Source organism: Protomyctophum parallelum (assembly GCF_964188405.1).
Source record: "Protomyctophum parallelum genome assembly, chromosome: 1".
Taxonomy (NCBI): Eukaryota; Metazoa; Chordata; class Actinopteri; order Myctophiformes; family Myctophidae; genus Protomyctophum; species Protomyctophum parallelum.
The window spans coordinates 29,578,180-29,594,981 of NC_139697.1; the positions used below are offsets into that span (position 1 = coordinate 29,578,180).

At 43.1% G+C, this 16,802-nt stretch overlaps 1 protein-coding gene across 1 annotated transcript in view; it reads right to left on the minus strand.

The window, feature by feature from the left end:
• cgnb (cingulin b) overlaps positions 1-16,802 on the minus strand; it is a gene marked incomplete at its 5' end in the record, with an annotated part of 29,927 nt that overhangs the window by 7,986 nt on the left and 5,139 nt on the right. Inside the window, 14 exons of the mRNA XM_083775442.1 lie at positions 1,190-1,360; positions 2,287-2,532; positions 3,193-3,276; positions 3,972-4,184; positions 4,707-4,827; positions 5,571-5,597; positions 6,365-6,513; positions 10,295-10,507; positions 10,894-11,026; positions 11,611-11,720; positions 15,979-16,048; positions 16,149-16,249; positions 16,366-16,383; positions 16,457-16,792. Coding sequence (XP_083631568.1) covers positions 1,190-1,360; positions 2,287-2,532; positions 3,193-3,276; positions 3,972-4,184; positions 4,707-4,827; positions 5,571-5,597; positions 6,365-6,513; positions 10,295-10,507; positions 10,894-11,026; positions 11,611-11,720; positions 15,979-16,048; positions 16,149-16,249; positions 16,366-16,383; positions 16,457-16,792 — 1,992 coding nt within the window. The remainder of the gene's footprint in view (positions 1-1,189; positions 1,361-2,286; positions 2,533-3,192; positions 3,277-3,971; positions 4,185-4,706; positions 4,828-5,570; positions 5,598-6,364; positions 6,514-10,294; positions 10,508-10,893; positions 11,027-11,610; positions 11,721-15,978; positions 16,049-16,148; positions 16,250-16,365; positions 16,384-16,456; positions 16,793-16,802) is intronic.

Consider the following 16,802-nt stretch of genomic DNA (forward strand, 5'->3'; position numbering starts at 1 on the left):
CTGTTCATTGAACATTGATTTTACAATATAAATTGGGGTCCCAGAGATAGAAATGCCATTAAATGGGGGCCCATAGACCAATGCATGTCAAACTGGGGGTCCTTGAAATTAAAATGGTTGAGAATCACTGCTAGAGCCATAAAAGTCTTCTCTTATGGGTGTCCCTGGCATATTATTTTCAAATGGGGGTCCGCGGGCTAACAAATGTCAATTTGGGGGTTCTTGACATGAAAAAGTTTGAGAACCACTGCTTTATGTGTAGTGTTCCATATACCTCTTCCTGTAGTGTTTTGAGGCTGCCCTGGGCACGCTTAGTGGCCTTGGGGTTAGAGTGTTCACCCTGAGACTGCGAAGTTGGGGGTTTGATCCCCGGCCGGGTCATACCAAAGACTCTGAGAAAAGGGACCCAGTGCCTCCCTTCTTGGCACTCAGCATCAAGGATTGGATTGGGGGTAAGTACCTGTGACACACTAGCGTCATGTCCAGGGGGTGTACATCAAGCTGCCTCACGCTACAGAAACAGAAGATAGGCTCCTGCATGGGTACAAATTTCGATACCCGCCCGTCAATCATCAGTTCTGCAACCCGCCCGTTACCTATGATTTATGTAAAACTTGAAACCAGATCCACCCCGCCCGTCAAAAATTGTACCCGTTACCCGTTCGTATCACAGGCACCGTTAGCCATCATTGACTTTATTTCATCCAACACCGCATGTAGTGTGGTGGTGATGGTGGGTGGCGGCGGCAGTGCGTTGCACACGGAACGGAAGACATGTAGTTGACTGAGGCTACTGCTGCTAATTATCACAACATAAAGTTGATTTCATGATTTCGACCTAAATGGCATAATATATGGATAAGGAGAGTATGATAAAAAAAAACGTCACCCATCCGTGTGTCTTTGCGTCCCGTACCCGCACCCGTTAACTTATAAAAGTATATTTTCCGCCCGTTCCCACCCGTCAAACTCGGGTACCCACAGGGTACTCAGCCAACCTGTTCCTTACCTGCAGTGTTTTGAGGCTGCCCTGGGCCCGCTGCAGCTCACCCAGCCTGTCCTTACCTCTTCCTGCAGTGTTTTGAGGCTGCCCTGTGCCCGCTGCAGCTCACCCAGCCTGTCCTTACCTCTTCCTGCAGTGTTTTGAGGCTGCCCTGGGCCCGCTGCAGCTCAGCCAGCCTGTCCTTACCTCTTCCTGCAGTGTTTTGAGGCTGCCCTGGGCCCGCTGCAGCTCAGCCAGCCTGTCCTTGCTATTGCGCTGGGCGTCCATCAGGTCCTTCCTGGAGCGCTCCCGGTACTCATCCAGCTGGGTCTGCAGAGTAACCACCGACTGACGGGACTCTGCCATCATGAGCTCCATCTGGACAAGGTGGAGGAAAAGTCAAAGAGAATTATTTCTGATGTAATCATGGTTCAGATTTTGTGCCTAATGAAGTGCCCTTTCATGACAAAGTGATAATAGTTAACAAAGGTTTTATTCAATAGAAACCAGAAACAAAGAACTCCCACACACCGTCTAGTGATTCATTATTAACTAAAAGAACATCTGGCGCTTTTCGTACGGTCATCCGATTAACAACGTTAGGTGCAAGGGCCTTAAAAAAAAAAGGATATCATTGTTAGTGAAGTGAAAACAGTTCTGGCTTTCTTTGTTGTCAACCCAAGGTCTTCTATCACACACCAACCTAGCTTTGTGAAGAAGGAACAAAGCGGTAACATTACTTTCATACCAAGGTACATTGATTTGCAATTTCAAAATACAGTCATAAGAATAGAGAAACAATGAAAGAAAATGAAAAGGTTAGGTAACATTAATAAAAGTATAAATAGAGTAAAATTTTAAATCAATAGGCCTGGCCTACATATTGGCAGGTTATTGAAATATTGACTACATGTGTGCAGCCCTTGGTGCAAAAACATTTTAGTCAGTAGAAAATAAAAATGAAAAGCTCTGAGAGAGACACTGGCACACAATGAAGTATAAATAAGGCTTAACACATTTTGGGCGGGAACCCCTTTTGGTGTTAGCATTATGTTATGCTTTAGCTATTGAAAAATAGCAGATCTACAAGCTCATAGCGCGCCACCGAGTGGCACGCTACGAGCTTGTAGGTCTGCTATTTTTGAAAAATCAAAGAACGACTGACATGGAAACAAAACTGTCAGGATGTGGAAGACATTTTTAGAATCTGATCTCAGGTCAAAATGGATTAAACACATGCAAATTATCGACAGTACACCCACGCCTACACGACACACAACCTGGCCCACCCCGTGGACACTCACCTCCTTGTTGATCTTGTCCAGGGCACGGTCCAGGAGCCTCTTCTGCTCCTCCAGGTCATTCTTGCCCCTCCTCAGCGCGTCCCTCTCCACGTCCCGCTCCTCCAGCCTCCGGCCCAGCTCGTCCCTCTCCTTCCCCAGGCGGGACGCTCCTCTCCTGGCCTCCTCCAGCTGGGACTTCAGGGAGCGGTTCTCGTCCTCCAGGGCCTCCTCGCTGTCCGAGGCCAGGGGCGCGCTGGAGTGAACCCTCTGGAGGAGCAGGAACACATGCATGGTTTAATACCCTGGACTCATACCGCAATATCCAGAGTGTTCATCTAAACAGTACAGTAGATATGAGGGGGGCTTTGCTGTATGTGAATTGTAAAGTGAATTAATGTGTGCTGAATGCTGATATGGGAATTATCTTAATGATGATTCTTTTATTATTATGAATTATATATTCAAAGTAAATTGTAGAGTGAGGGCAGAGGTGAAGTTTTTTTTATTTGAGTTCGTTTACATTTTCAACCTTGTCATTAAAACAACAAACTAACTGAATTTGCCTGAATAATTTAGTCAATGTTGCTGAATAACTGATTGCTAAACATCATTGCACAGTTAAGGAACACATGGACGCTTTAATTATGTTCGTATATCAATCTAAGTAGTAATTGCTTTAATACAATATGATTATGTATCTTTGACAAAATAATGAAGGTGCCAATAAGTACTTCTAAAATATACTGGGCTAATATTGTGGGCTAATTTACCACATCCAACTCTGGGTTTTTATTTTTATATCCTTTCACTGGAAATCATATGTGGGAGTGTTGTGTGGGTCAAGGCTGTTCCTTTGTACCATACATATGTGCTTGTGTGTAATACTATGTTCATATGCATGTGGATATGGTGGTGGTTGTGTAGTACCATGCGCGCCAGTCTCTCCCTGAGACGAGCATTTGCTTCCTGAAGCTCCTGGTGTGTCCCCTGGTCAGCTGCGTTCTTCACTGACTATAGACATAGAAATAGAGCTTGAGACATGGGGGGCTAAATTTAAAAATGAAATTCTAATACACCCACAGCTACAACCCTTAGGAACAGCTGACTGTTTCCGTGAAACAGACTGACCTCATGAATGCAATAACATTTTTGTGGACATTGCAATGATAAAATAGCCAACAGGACTGCCTCATAACTGCCCTGACACACATGTTTTATGTGATCTGGTTTAGCTTGTTCCATGAAGCTGAATGACCATGTGAATTCATGTCAAACCTCTGAAGCCCTTATAGACTTTACTTTATTTGTTTATTTGGACGGGACAATGCACATTAATGAACATTCAAAACATGAAAATGCTAAAGACTTTTATGCCTCAAGACAAATTGAGACACGGATTGTGTCTAACAATCAATAACTTGATACTGGGAGGGTTATTACTTTTACACAGTTCAGTACATATATTTTTTAATCAAAGTAGGGGTTCAACAGTTAATCTAACTAATCGATTTAATGGATGATAAAATTATAAAATAATCGATAATTTTATAAAATAAAAAGATCAATAATTAATCCCTATTTTGGGCATGACATTGGTGAAAAGCTATTCTCACTATTTCTGCACAACACTGTTGTGAATAATCGAGTGGTTAATCTATTTGTTGCAGGCCTTAACCAAACATTTGTATGAATCTAGAACACTTCACCTCCTTCATCTTCTCCACTGCTTTCTCCATCTCTTCCTCGTCTTTCTTGGCTTGGTCCTTCACCCTGTCCATCTCAGCCTTCAGCTCAGCCTCTCTCTCCTCCCCAGCTCTCCTCAGGGCCTCCATCTCTTCACTCTTCTTGTCCAACTCAGCGTTTTGATGGTCGAGCTCCGAGCGTGCCCTCTTCAGATCATCATGGCAACGTCGGAGGTCCTTGAGATTTAAGTGATCAAAGATGAATAACGCTCATGAGGGGAGGGATGTGTGTATGTGTGTGTGTGTGTGTGTGTGTGTGTGTGCAGAAGTCTGAAAAAGAGAGAGAAACATGCAGAGCACATGCAAAGCAATAGTGTGCGTGTGTGTGTGTGTGTGTGTGTGTGTGTGTGTGTGTGTGTGTGTGTGTGTGTGTGTGTGTGTGTACTGATATCTTTGTGAGGATTTTTCTGGTACACGCATCTTAAGAGACATTATAATTGTAAAGAAGCTTTCAGTCAAAATAAAGACCTTATGTTAAATTAAGATATAAATAATTAATGAGTGTGCATAGTAGCAAATATTACACACACACACACACACACACACACACACACACACACACACACACACACACACACACACACACACACACACACACACACACACACACACACACACACACACACACGAAGATAAACCTACATATTTTTTCCCACATAACAGCTTTAATCCATGCACCCTGGCATGTGGGCGAATTACCTCTGCATAAGAGTGCTCATCGTCAAAGCCTGGCATTTGTTTCTTCATTGCCAAAAGTGAGTCTTGAAGATCCTTCAGCTCTCCCTCAAATTCCTCCTTTTCCAAACGAGACTTCATAAGCCTGGGGAGCAACATGGATGAAAACACATACACAGACACAAACACAGTCTAAGACTCATGTAATTGAACTTGGATGCTATCCACACACACATGAATAGTGTATGCATGCATAGATATACACAGACACACATACACACAATTTAAATCGCTACAGCACCAAAGATACCAATAAAGAAAAGATACTAAGCACTCAGTTAAGCCCTTCACTCTAAACCTTAGAGACAAGATCTGGATGTTATTTTGTTTCTTTTCCCTTGGAGTATAAGGGAAAAAAGCTAAACAACGTCCAAAATGTGTCTTGTTTAGGAAGAGAGATTTGCTACATGATTTATCACCACACATGACGCCATTTAACTTCTTAAGATCACAGACAAACTACAGTTACATTTCACTAAAGCCAATCATGTTAATTGGAAATGATCAAAGTGTTCAAAAGATTATGTGTCCAACGATTTGAACACCTAAAAAAAGGATCACCGGTATTGAGAACTTGATTGAATTGATAAATTAATTTAATTGGATTGGTTTAAATCTGGGATGATGATGAGGATTAATAAAATCAAGTGTTATAATGAAAGCATCATAGTTAGTAAGTCTTATCAATACAATCAAAAGTCAGTAAATATTTTTGAGATATAACTACGCAAAAAATTAATGCATGTCCATATCTTGTGAGGCTTTGATCACACTGGGAACTAAGCTATGCTTCTCAAACCAAACAGTGAAATTAATTTCTTCTCTCACATTTGACTGCTGCTGGGCTGCACGTTCCTGCCCAACAAAGAGTCCAGTGAAAAGGAAAGAATGCATGCATTACAAATAAATACAATATAAGAGCTCTGGACGAAAGCCAGCAGGATACAATAGTGTTATAATATACTGAACAATGTCTTGCGCCATACAGAAACAATACCATGCAGCAAAGTCTAAGTCTCAGCATTGATCCTATATGTACTGTATGCCCATTTTCATAAGCCCGTATCTATAATGCTTGCATTATAATCTGCTTATCACACTATTATTATAGTTACAGCTCAAGCTCTCAAACATATTTATAATGCTTTATAACAATAATGATAATATATTATAGGATTTTACTGTGTACTGTAGGTGGCCCCACTGATAAAGGATATCATGAATCTATAGGGAACTACATGCTCCAGATAAATCCAACCAACTGGGTGGGTGGATTAAAACAAAATGACATCACTGAACAGCAGTGATAAGCAGCGAGGTCACCTCAGCACACGTAGCTGTTTTTACTCTCCACCCACCCACCAATGGCGCGTTTGGAACCAGAAGGCGGGGTCACCCCTTAAAGGAAGGTGTGAAGGTGTCTCATCCATGAGGAACATTAGGTGGATAAGTGGGTTAGGTGGGTGGAGGAATTAATTTGCCTACTGTACATAGATACATAGTTAGCTGCACATGGCAATTCGAAAGACCCAGTGCTTACTAGAGCATGTGTTGATATTTGCTCCATGTGTATTATTTATATCGGCATTATGTGGAGTTCCTTGCCATGGTGACACACTTACTCCTGCTTAGTAGTGTCCAGCTCTTCTGCAGTGGCTTCCAGCAGGGTCTTCCACTGTTCCCCCTCGTCCCTGCAACCATCCAGTTCTTCTTCCAGAGAGACAATGGAAGCATTTACCCTCTGCCTCTCCTCCTCAATCTGCCCCTGCGACTAACGCGCGCGCACACACACACACACACACACACACACACACACACACACACACACACACACACACACACACACACACACACACACACACACACACACACACACACACACACACACACTTTTAAGTTATGTGTGTATAAGCAAAGTATGCATAATATGCAGTTTCTCTATGCACATCATATTCCTGGTATTCTATTACAATCTGATATGCAAATAACAGACAACAGACAAATATCAAAAAAGTATGTGGCGCAAGGGGCAATGGAAAAACATTAGCAGAAAGAAACATCAGGCAGGACCTAATCTCTCTTCGGATAACAGCAGAATCTGTCAGCACCACTGCCGTAAACATGTAATGTTGTTATTAGTAGGACTAGGAATAAACCAGGGGGGCAGTCAGCCAGATATTTCGTGAAGCCTCATTTGAAATCGGTAGTTCATATAATGGCCTGTTGTGGCGCTGGACCGGACCCAAAAAGCCCCATAGCTCCATAGAGGCCCATGTATTTTGGCCCAACTTCACCTAGACTGTATTACCTTAATAAACATGGTCATGAATACTTTCTTCTTCCAGTCACTAGTTTAAAGTCTCATTTCTAATGTCATAATATTCTTTTTGGAAAATTATGGTCCCATTAATTAAAAAAATGACCATAAAGAAAAAAAAACATCGCGTATGTTCTGAGGGGCGTGGCTACCATTACAGTCTATGATCGGGATTCCCCTCCCACTCGAGTCAAAATAAAAACCAACGGAGAAGAAGGGGGGAAGTCCCGCCTCGTTGTCTGGGCAGCCAATGACCAGCTGGTATACAAAACGGAGCCAGCCAATGGCCAGCTGGTACCAAAGATGGCGACTTACATCAGGAATTAGCATATTATTACAGGCTTCATTTTACGTTCATGTTAGACCCGGGGAACGCTTTGTCCATATTTTTTACAGTCTATGGAATAAACGCAGCAGCACCCAGGTGAAAGTGGACTATGAAAGGGGTGGACTGTCCTGCCTGAACCTTGGCCAGGCCCTGCGGATGATTCCCCTTTGGACGTGTGGCAGATGGTTGGTTTCCCAACTACTTTGATCCCCCTCTAGCCTCCAACTGTCAACCTCTACCACACACTGCCTTGAACTGTCGACTGCTTATTTCTCCCTCTAGTCTTCTCAGTACTTTTCCCTGACACTACTATCACTTTCTCCAAAGTCTGACTTACAATTTATTCCTGCATATGGGCTGTGACTCCTAAAGATCTCTTAACCGTTTCCCCTCCAAAACACGTAGTCTTCGTTATTTGTCGGGAAGCGACGCTGCCAAAAGGCTATGTTTATTCAGTTGTAAAAATGTGTTTGATCCGTTCTAGTGGAAAGGCTATTCACATTAGCTTCGGATGGCTATCTGTTGTTGGCTTAGACACTGGACTGCCAAATCCCCCTCCCAGACGGCATTTCTGGTCAAAACAACGCTTATTGCACGGTGCCTAGCGGTCGGAGTAATGGCGCTGGCCTGTACTCGATCCGACAACACACACCATTAAATGGCCTATCTGCTGTAAACCAAATGGTTTTAACACAAATCTCTCCCCCTCTTGCTGTTTTGCTATTTCTGACTGAACATATTGGTCTACTATGCAATGTAGGCAAACTTATGTTAATATCTTGGCATTATTACTCTAGTTATGTGATGTATGGCCATTATTGACACATGCAACACTTGTTGCATGTGTCGCACATAGATAGGTGAGTGTGTGAGAGTGTGTATGTGTGTGTGTGTGTGTTAGGAAGATAAGAAACCTGACAACAATAGCCTTTGCCAGAAGAAAGGCTAAATTAGGTACATGCAACTACTTCCTTACTTCCCAAATTAACTGGACCTACTGTATGTCAAATTAAATTAAAATTATCTTCAATAAACTAATCTGAAACAAACAATTCATTATACCTTCATGATGTCTTAACTACCAATTATTTATTTCTTTGCATAAACTATGGGCAATGTTCTCAGCCGTCTTCTATTATTGTAGAATTGCATATAATAACCACTGGGTATTGCGTAAAATGCAAATATGAGGAATTTAAATAAAACTAGAAAAAGTGCCCTTCTGGGCACAAGTCTCCACCAGGTTATCCACAGATCCGTGCAGTTAGAGGTAAAAACACTTTTTGGCCAGTTATAGCGCCACCTTGAGGCTGAGTTGAAATTGTTCATGTGGCATTTCGTCCTCGGCCTAGTGGGAATGTGGGTGCACAATTTGACGGAAATCACGCGATGTGTTCATGATTTGCAGCATTTTGTTTGAAACTGAGCACTCCTGTGAACTTTGGAAGCCAATCTTAACCAATCAGGATGGAGTCTGAGAAATCTGAAAGACCCGTTTCGTTGAATGGCTCTAGAGAGACTGTGTACCAATTTGCGTGATGTTTGGACAAAATCTGTAGGTGTACTGTGCAAAAACTTGTTTTACACAAAGCGGCCTCCTGGTGGCGCTATAACAGGCTGTTCTGGAAAGTTTGGGGCAGAGGTTCATCGTTGGCATCCAGGGAGTGTGTGTGCAAAATATGGCATCGACCGGGTTAACGGTGGCCGAGATTAGCTGTTCACGGACACACGGACGGACACACGGACGGACGGACGGACACGCGGACGGACGGAGTGCAAAACATACTCTCCCCACATGCCTTCGGCCTGGTGGAGACAATAAGGTAATAATCATTTATATGCCTACTGTTAGTAAACATAAAAAATGCAGTGCATCTGCAAACTGTGAATTACATTCAATAGAAAGATCATAACTAAGTATTCTGAGCAGCTTAATTTACCTCGGCGTGCACATCGCAGAGGACTCGACATTGAGAACCCCTGGCCTATAGCCTTCTTTGGCCAAAGTCTTTTGTGTATTTTCTAACTGTTTTGGCCCAGGAGCCCAGAATCTTTTCCAAGTACTCCCTTATCCTCACAACACAGCAACCGTGTATACATTTTAGATTAAAATAAATATCTGAATTATTTTGCGGACCCCCTGGCTATGCGTCGGACCCCACTTTGAGAACCATGGCTATTGACACCTGAATCACATCTGAGAAGGTTCAAGGTCTCAGAAAAGGTCCTGGAATCACTTTACTTTGCTACCACTTGGACCCTAAAGTGGTAGCAAAGTAAAGGGATTTTCTGAGACGGTGAACCTTCTCCTGTTCCTGTCCTGTAGCTAGGGGAGGGAGGTCACCGTGGTCCACAGGGACCTCCCTCTCCCCTACCTCTCCCCTACCAGGACTCATTCAACAGCAGGTGTTTGAGCAGAGCTAAAGGGACTGTGAATGATAAATATCACCCCAGCAACTGACTATGTGTGCCGATGCGGAAAACCAAAACACCTGAGGTGTCTCAAGGGCAAACTGCCTTCAATCTGTAAACACCCGTAGTTGCTCACAACAGAGCATACACTGTCATCAGTTCTACTTCTTTTGGGACATAACCCGACATAACCCTGTGCAAATAGTGTACCTGTACTTGTTATGTCTGTCTCCATGGACAGTAACCGTCTAGTATTGCATTGTACAAGCACATTTTTCAATGCTTTTACAGTACAGTACCTAGTACGGTATATGAGTGAGTGACAAATAAACTTGAATCAATGTTAGCAAACACCCAAAGGTGCCTTCCGATTAATGTGTGCAGTGTTTTAAGCCATTTGCCTCTGCAAGCCCACGGTAACACAAACTGAACAATCTGTGCAGATGAAGATTCAAAGGGCGGGCAGGGTGGAGGTGGAACATGGAGGCAGCTTACCTGGGTCACCTGCTCCATGGTACTCCTCAGCTTGTCCATGTCCTCGCTGTACTGCTCCCTCAGGGCCTCCACCTCCTGGTCGTGGCACTCCACCTCGTCCTTCAGCGCCCCCTTCAGGGCAGTAAGCTCTCGCTCCCGCTGTCTCAGCGTCTCCTCCTGCCGCTGCCGCAGCACAGCCGCCTCGGCCAGGTCCGCCTGCAGCGACCTCACATCCTGCAGGAAGAGGAAGTGAGAGGATGAGAGAGGGAAGACATGATAGATCGGGGAGAAGAAGACCAGAAGAAGGATGGAGAGAGAGCAGTTGGTCAGAGAGCAAGAGAAAGAGGTAGACTTGAAGATGGAGCGAGAGACGTGGAGAGACAGAACGGAAGATGGATAAAGACAGGATGAGTACACGGGAGAGACGGAGACAGGAGAGAAATAAAAGTAAAGAGAAAGCAAGAGAGAGAAGCGGCAAGCCATGGAGTGAGCATGTCATTTAATTTAATTGCTAATAATTGGCTTTCTTCCAAACCAGGAGGTGTTATTTAACTTCAAGAGACTGTGTGTGTGTGTGTGTGTGTGTGTGTGTGTGTGTGTGTATGTGTGTGTGTCAATACCGTCTGTAGTGAGTCTGTGTGAGGTGAGTTCTCTGACACTCTCCTCAGTTCCTCCTGAAGTCCTGCTAACTGGTCCTCCTGCTGGCGCACGCGAGACTCCGCCCCCTCCCTGGCCATACGCAACTCAGCCAGTCTGCACAGTCACACACACACACACACACACACACACACACACACACACAGTGAACACTCCACCAACAGACTATCAGTAATTCATCAATAGTCAATTCCCTCACGCAATTATCCAACTGAAAAACCAATCTGCAAAACTGCTGCACGGACAATAATTACTGGCATTTTAACCACTTTCAACCTTGCCTCCCACTTTGGCACAATGCAGCATAATACAATAGCAAGTTTGTCATCCAAACAATTCAACAATGGGAAAATTGCCGATCTACAAACCGTGATATTGAGAGCATAAAGATTGACTATTTCCACTAGTTTTTTTTAAAATAGGGCTTGTGTGTGTGTGTGTGTGTGTGTGTGTGTGTGTGTGTGTGTGTGTGTGTGCGACGTGCGTGCGTGCGTGCGTAATCAAGCCAATTCAGAAAGTGTTAGCTATTGTAAACTATTATACTTGTAAACTATTATTTGAAATGAAGTATAAGTATACTAGGTGAACAAGCTTTATTATGTTAATGTCATATGACAAATCCCAGCCATCAATGACAAAAGTAGGTTGAAACTATAATTCTAACAGACACAAACACATACTCATCATGAGCCTGCTGTAGCTCCATCAGGTTGCGGTTCAGCTTCTCCTGAAGCTTAACGTTGTCATTCCAACTCTCCTCCCCTTTTTGAATCCCATTAGATTCTGCCTTCTACACACACAGAAGGATAAGGGAGACATGACATATCATAACAGACATAACACCTTTTTCTATATTCATACAACTTTCATTCCATATGTCAGAGTGATGCTTCTCTCACTATTATTTGCTATGTTGACCTTTTTTCTATTTAAATTATTAATATATATAATTATATATTTATTTTCATTTCGAACGAACTGCCAATCAAACTATAGGGAAACAAATCCTTCCAAAAAGTTCCTCTGGAAACCAAAACAGCTCATGTGCCCCAGGTTATAATGTCTGGATAGCACTCCAGCAGAAGAGTCAGCCAGTAAAGATTTTACACAGGGCGTACAAAAACATCTCACACCACCCCATCCCACTTAGTTGAGGTTCTCAACCTTGAATAGAAACCTAAGCATGGCTTTCCAGTCTCATCGTCCTCCTACACACTCCATAGAGCACAACAGAGAGAGAGAGAGAGAGAGAGAGAGAGAGAGAGAGAGAGAGAGAGAGAGAGAGAGAGAGAGAGAGAGAGAGAGAGAGAGAGAGAGAGAGAGAGAGCAGAGAAAAGGAGAGGGGAGGAGAGAGAGAAAGGGGGAGAGATATAGAAGACAAAGATAGGGGAGAGAGATATATATTGGTTGATTCCAGCTCTACAGAGAAGAGAAAAGAAAGAGAAAGATTGAGGGAAGAAAAAGACAGACTGAAGGAGTGACGTGTGCCAGGACAAACATTCCTATTCCATGTCTTATCAGTTAGAGATTACAGAGACATTTTGCATTTTGTGCTGTTTGCCTGCTAGTAAATAATACTGGGACTCTTTATCCTCTCTGCTCTGACAAACAGAAGCGAAAGTGAGAAAAGCCTTCAAAAGGAATTTATCAATAGCAAATTGCATCAGTTAACCCCATCTTCTCTATAACTGCACCATGTCTCTGTGTGTGTGTCTATGTGTACGGCTGTAATGCACGCAACTCGAGAACCGTTCGCCCCACCGACTTCAAATTCGACACACGTGTTCCACACCCCCACAGGGAGTGCAGTGCCCGGTGTCAGTCGGTCGGACCCACTGTTGTCCAGAACCGCCACAAAAGACCTCTGCCCAGGCTCTGGACAGGTCCCCTGCCCAGACTCCATATATGGAGCTGGCCTGTTCTGACATCACAACACTCCATATTTGGGCATGCCTGACACAGAACTCCATATATTTAGGAATAAAGGGACAGAGAGACAGATACTGAAATCTCAGTAAAAAAAGGGGACACAGACAGATGGGTGGAACGGGTCGGGTACAACATAGCCGGATGGGGCATGGATCTCCAACTTCCATCGTTACCGACTCAGTGCTCTACAGCCGGGCACCAGTCTAGTTATGTTAATAAATTAAAGACCCACTTCTGATGAGCTAGTTCATTCAGACATGGGCTTATCTGATATACAGAGCCATTGTATAAGGGTTCATGCAAATTAGATACTGTAAAACATTTAAAATAAATGCCTGGTCTTGAATCATAGAGTACATATGCTTCTAGTAGCCTCTGTGATCGTGATGTTTGGACAAATGAACACACTGGTGGTCTGTAATAACCTCCTAGCCATTTTGATGGTTTGATTTATTGAATGAGATAAATGTCACGGGGCAGGGCTATCATGTTTTCTCTCTAAGTATGCAATTACAAATACACATTACATAGACCACCTGCCTTGGCCCCAGGTAACCTGAAACACCAGCATGGGTTCTATTAAAGACACTTGAACTCTGTTGACAGTACATTGGGTCCTATTCATTAAGAGGACATTAACCACTTACACCCTATATACTTCGTTGACTGGATCCCCCAGAACTTAAAAAGCCAACATGTTTCGACTCCTTAGAGTCTTCATCAGGGCAAGCTCACAAGTCGTCACAACATGATGCATTGTGAGCTTGTAGACCGGCAATTGTCACCAAATATTCCCCTTTATATAAGGTCCAGAAAAGTGATGCTAGGGATTATTTGGTTAGGCATGGATAGTTAAAAGAATCTGGATACTGCATACATTTCATAACCTTTAGGCTTTGGCATGGAATATTTTTGGTTTAGTCCAAAAGTCCAAAAGCTATTGCAATGCGGTCTATATTCTGAAAATAGTTCACCATGGATCCAATGAGTGGTGGAAAGCACGGGTGCCATGGTAACATGGAAAGACACAGTGCCATCTTTTAAACAGGACCATGCAGAAAACGGAGCCACACCGGCCGGCAGGCTGGCCAACCCCCATGTAGTGCAGGGTTCCACTCCAACTCAATTATTGATGGATCTCAATGGCTGAGTCCTTAACACACTGTGGCCCTAATCAGCTTTCCTCTGCAGGTGCAGCGTTGCCAAGAGACCAGGCAAGGGGGAACGATTTGCAGGCAGGCATGCATGGGTAAAACACAACAGTTACGCAACGAGGGATCGTACATAATGCTACATATACTGAAGTACTTATACTGTGCAATACGCTGTCATTTATGTGGCCATTATGAGAGGATAAGAAGCCAAACGCATAGCTCAGGAACAGATTAGGGATGTAGATTCAAGTTGGAGGCTGCCGTGTGCAAATATTATAAGAGCCAGAGTGGAATGCGCCTTAATTAGGTGTCAGAGGAGCATAAAGGTTTTGGGATGGAGCCAAAAAATGACCCATAAAATACACAGCATGCCACTTGATTTCATTTTTGCATTCTTTGGCTTGCAAAAAGAGCACCCTTGGAGACAGTAAGAATAGATGAAATAGCATTTTAAATCCTCACAAAAGAGAGCAGACTACCAACCAGATGTTACCATCGCCTCATCAGAAAACCATTTAATAGTGGAAAATAAAAACAGCTAAACTATTTGCACTGATGAGGGATTTACCAGCCCTTGTAAGGTAAATGTACAGCTTGCTCTAAAGCAATGTTTTTCCTAACACCGGGTCGGGACCCATTTGTGGGTCGCAGACACATTCTGTATTATTTTTTGTTTCCTACATTTTGTTTTTAATTATTATTATTATTTCAAAACATTTGCAAAAAGCATTCTCAAAAAAGAAAAACTTTCATAAATTAAAAATAAATAAAATCAATGATTTCTTTCAGTAATTTCATGAACAAAAGAAGAATCGAAAGAAATTCCATTAATTAGAACAAATATTTAAGAAGTAGTGAAAATAGCTGATCTACAAGCATAATAACAATTTTCTTGTGTGTGTCCTCACAAACAGCAAAGTAGCCGATCTGCATGAGATAATTCAGCGCTGCCTGTAATATGCGAGTAGGGCAACCACCAAATCGTCAGCAGGGTCCCTGACTGTGATGCATGGAAATGAGCCAAGCAGAGTAGTAACATCGTTTCAAAATACTTTTTATGGAAGACAATAGCCTCCACAACAAGTGAGTATCGATCTTCGATCACTGTCACTGGTGTGTGCGTCTCTTGCGCGAGGATGAGGAACGGTGCCAGTGTGCACATTATAGGGACAGAGTTGACTCCTCCCGAGTTCTGTGTGTGTGTGTGTGTGTGTGTGTGTGTGTGTGTGTGTGTGAACATGTACAATCCCCAATTCCAGTCTTAGAATCTGACTTTTTATTTCACAACATATTCCCCCATTTCCACTGAGATTATTGGGTGAATGAGTGTGGCAACAGACCCATCTTGTCTCTTACTGTCATAGTGACATTGTCCTGCATCAGATCATGTGTCCCTATCCAAATCAGGATATTTAATAGGAGACATAGGCAATTAGGCACACATATGGAGGTGCACCATATGACCAATAGGAGACTGACCATCTCTTCGCCTGGTGCAACTCTTTCACTCATTTTATTAAATGCTATTATTCAAAAGGTGTGCTATTATTCAGTATCATATGCTAGCTATTATTTTCTTTTGCAGTTTAAGCGAAATATTTAGCCTATATATACACAGATATGTTGATGTGGCATATAAAAAATGTTTTTTTAGGATATTTTTTCTAGGGTAGGATGTCTGTATTCCTCTAAATCTATGTTAAAAAGTGCAAAATCGACATTAAATCAGCATCAGGACACTAAAGTCTCACTCTTGCATTTTCCTGAAACTTGGCAGGCCTGAGTTTGGGCTTTTATAGATGACTGACTCAGACAACTGCAGATATGTTACACTACTACCAGATTCCCCACTAATACTACTTCCACAGAACGAATAACCACTAAACAAAACGTTACTCCTTCTAATCTGAAAGACAGAAGACATTTTTGAATTCCTTCTTTGACGCTCACATCATACATTCATACCTTGACACTGTGGGTTGTTTCATAGAGGAGGTTGACCTTTCTTTTGATGGATGCATCACTTTCACTGGTCCTGAAGAATGAGAAGAAAGAAGGACACAGTGCTTTTAATGAGACTAATGTAACTGTAGCTAGTCACTTGAGTAGTGAGTGTATTTTGTAGCCTCAGTTACCCTGCTTTGAGGATGTTGTAGATGGCTTGTTTGGCTTGTGCTGCATCCCCATCTTTGACATATGCACTTTGATTCTGGTTCCTAGGAACCGCAGGAAACTCCTTTAAAGAGACAACAAATTGTCGCTTAGCTACTTTGAGTTTGAACGCTTACCAATTCGTTCGGGCAAATGAAAGAAAATGACACACATCCTGCCTGTGAATATCATGATACCTACTGGTTTTTTTTGGTATAGCTGGAGGGGTGTCCTTGGCAACAAAGTTCCCTGGTGACTGGTTGCTCAGCTTGGGGGCAGTATGTGTTGTCACCTTGGCAACAGAAGCAGGGTTCCTTCCCAGGCTACTGCTTTCCGGGGCAGATGATGTCAAGGAACTGGACGAAGATGGGGAGGAGAACGGTGAGAGAGGAGCAGCGTAGGGGTTTGGAGTGGGAGAGGGAGGAGAGATTTCAGGGTGATTGTCTTTTCGAGCATCCAGGCTTCTGGAACGCTTGCGTTCTTCAAACTTGAGCCGCTGCCTTGCGCCAGTACGGCCCCTGGTTTGTTGCGGAGCACTATCTGGACTGCTGCTGTTAAACTTGTTGATGAGCTTGTTGATTGGAGCCAATGAGTTGGTGTCTATTGCTGGAATGGGTTTCTTCCTCAACTGACAACGG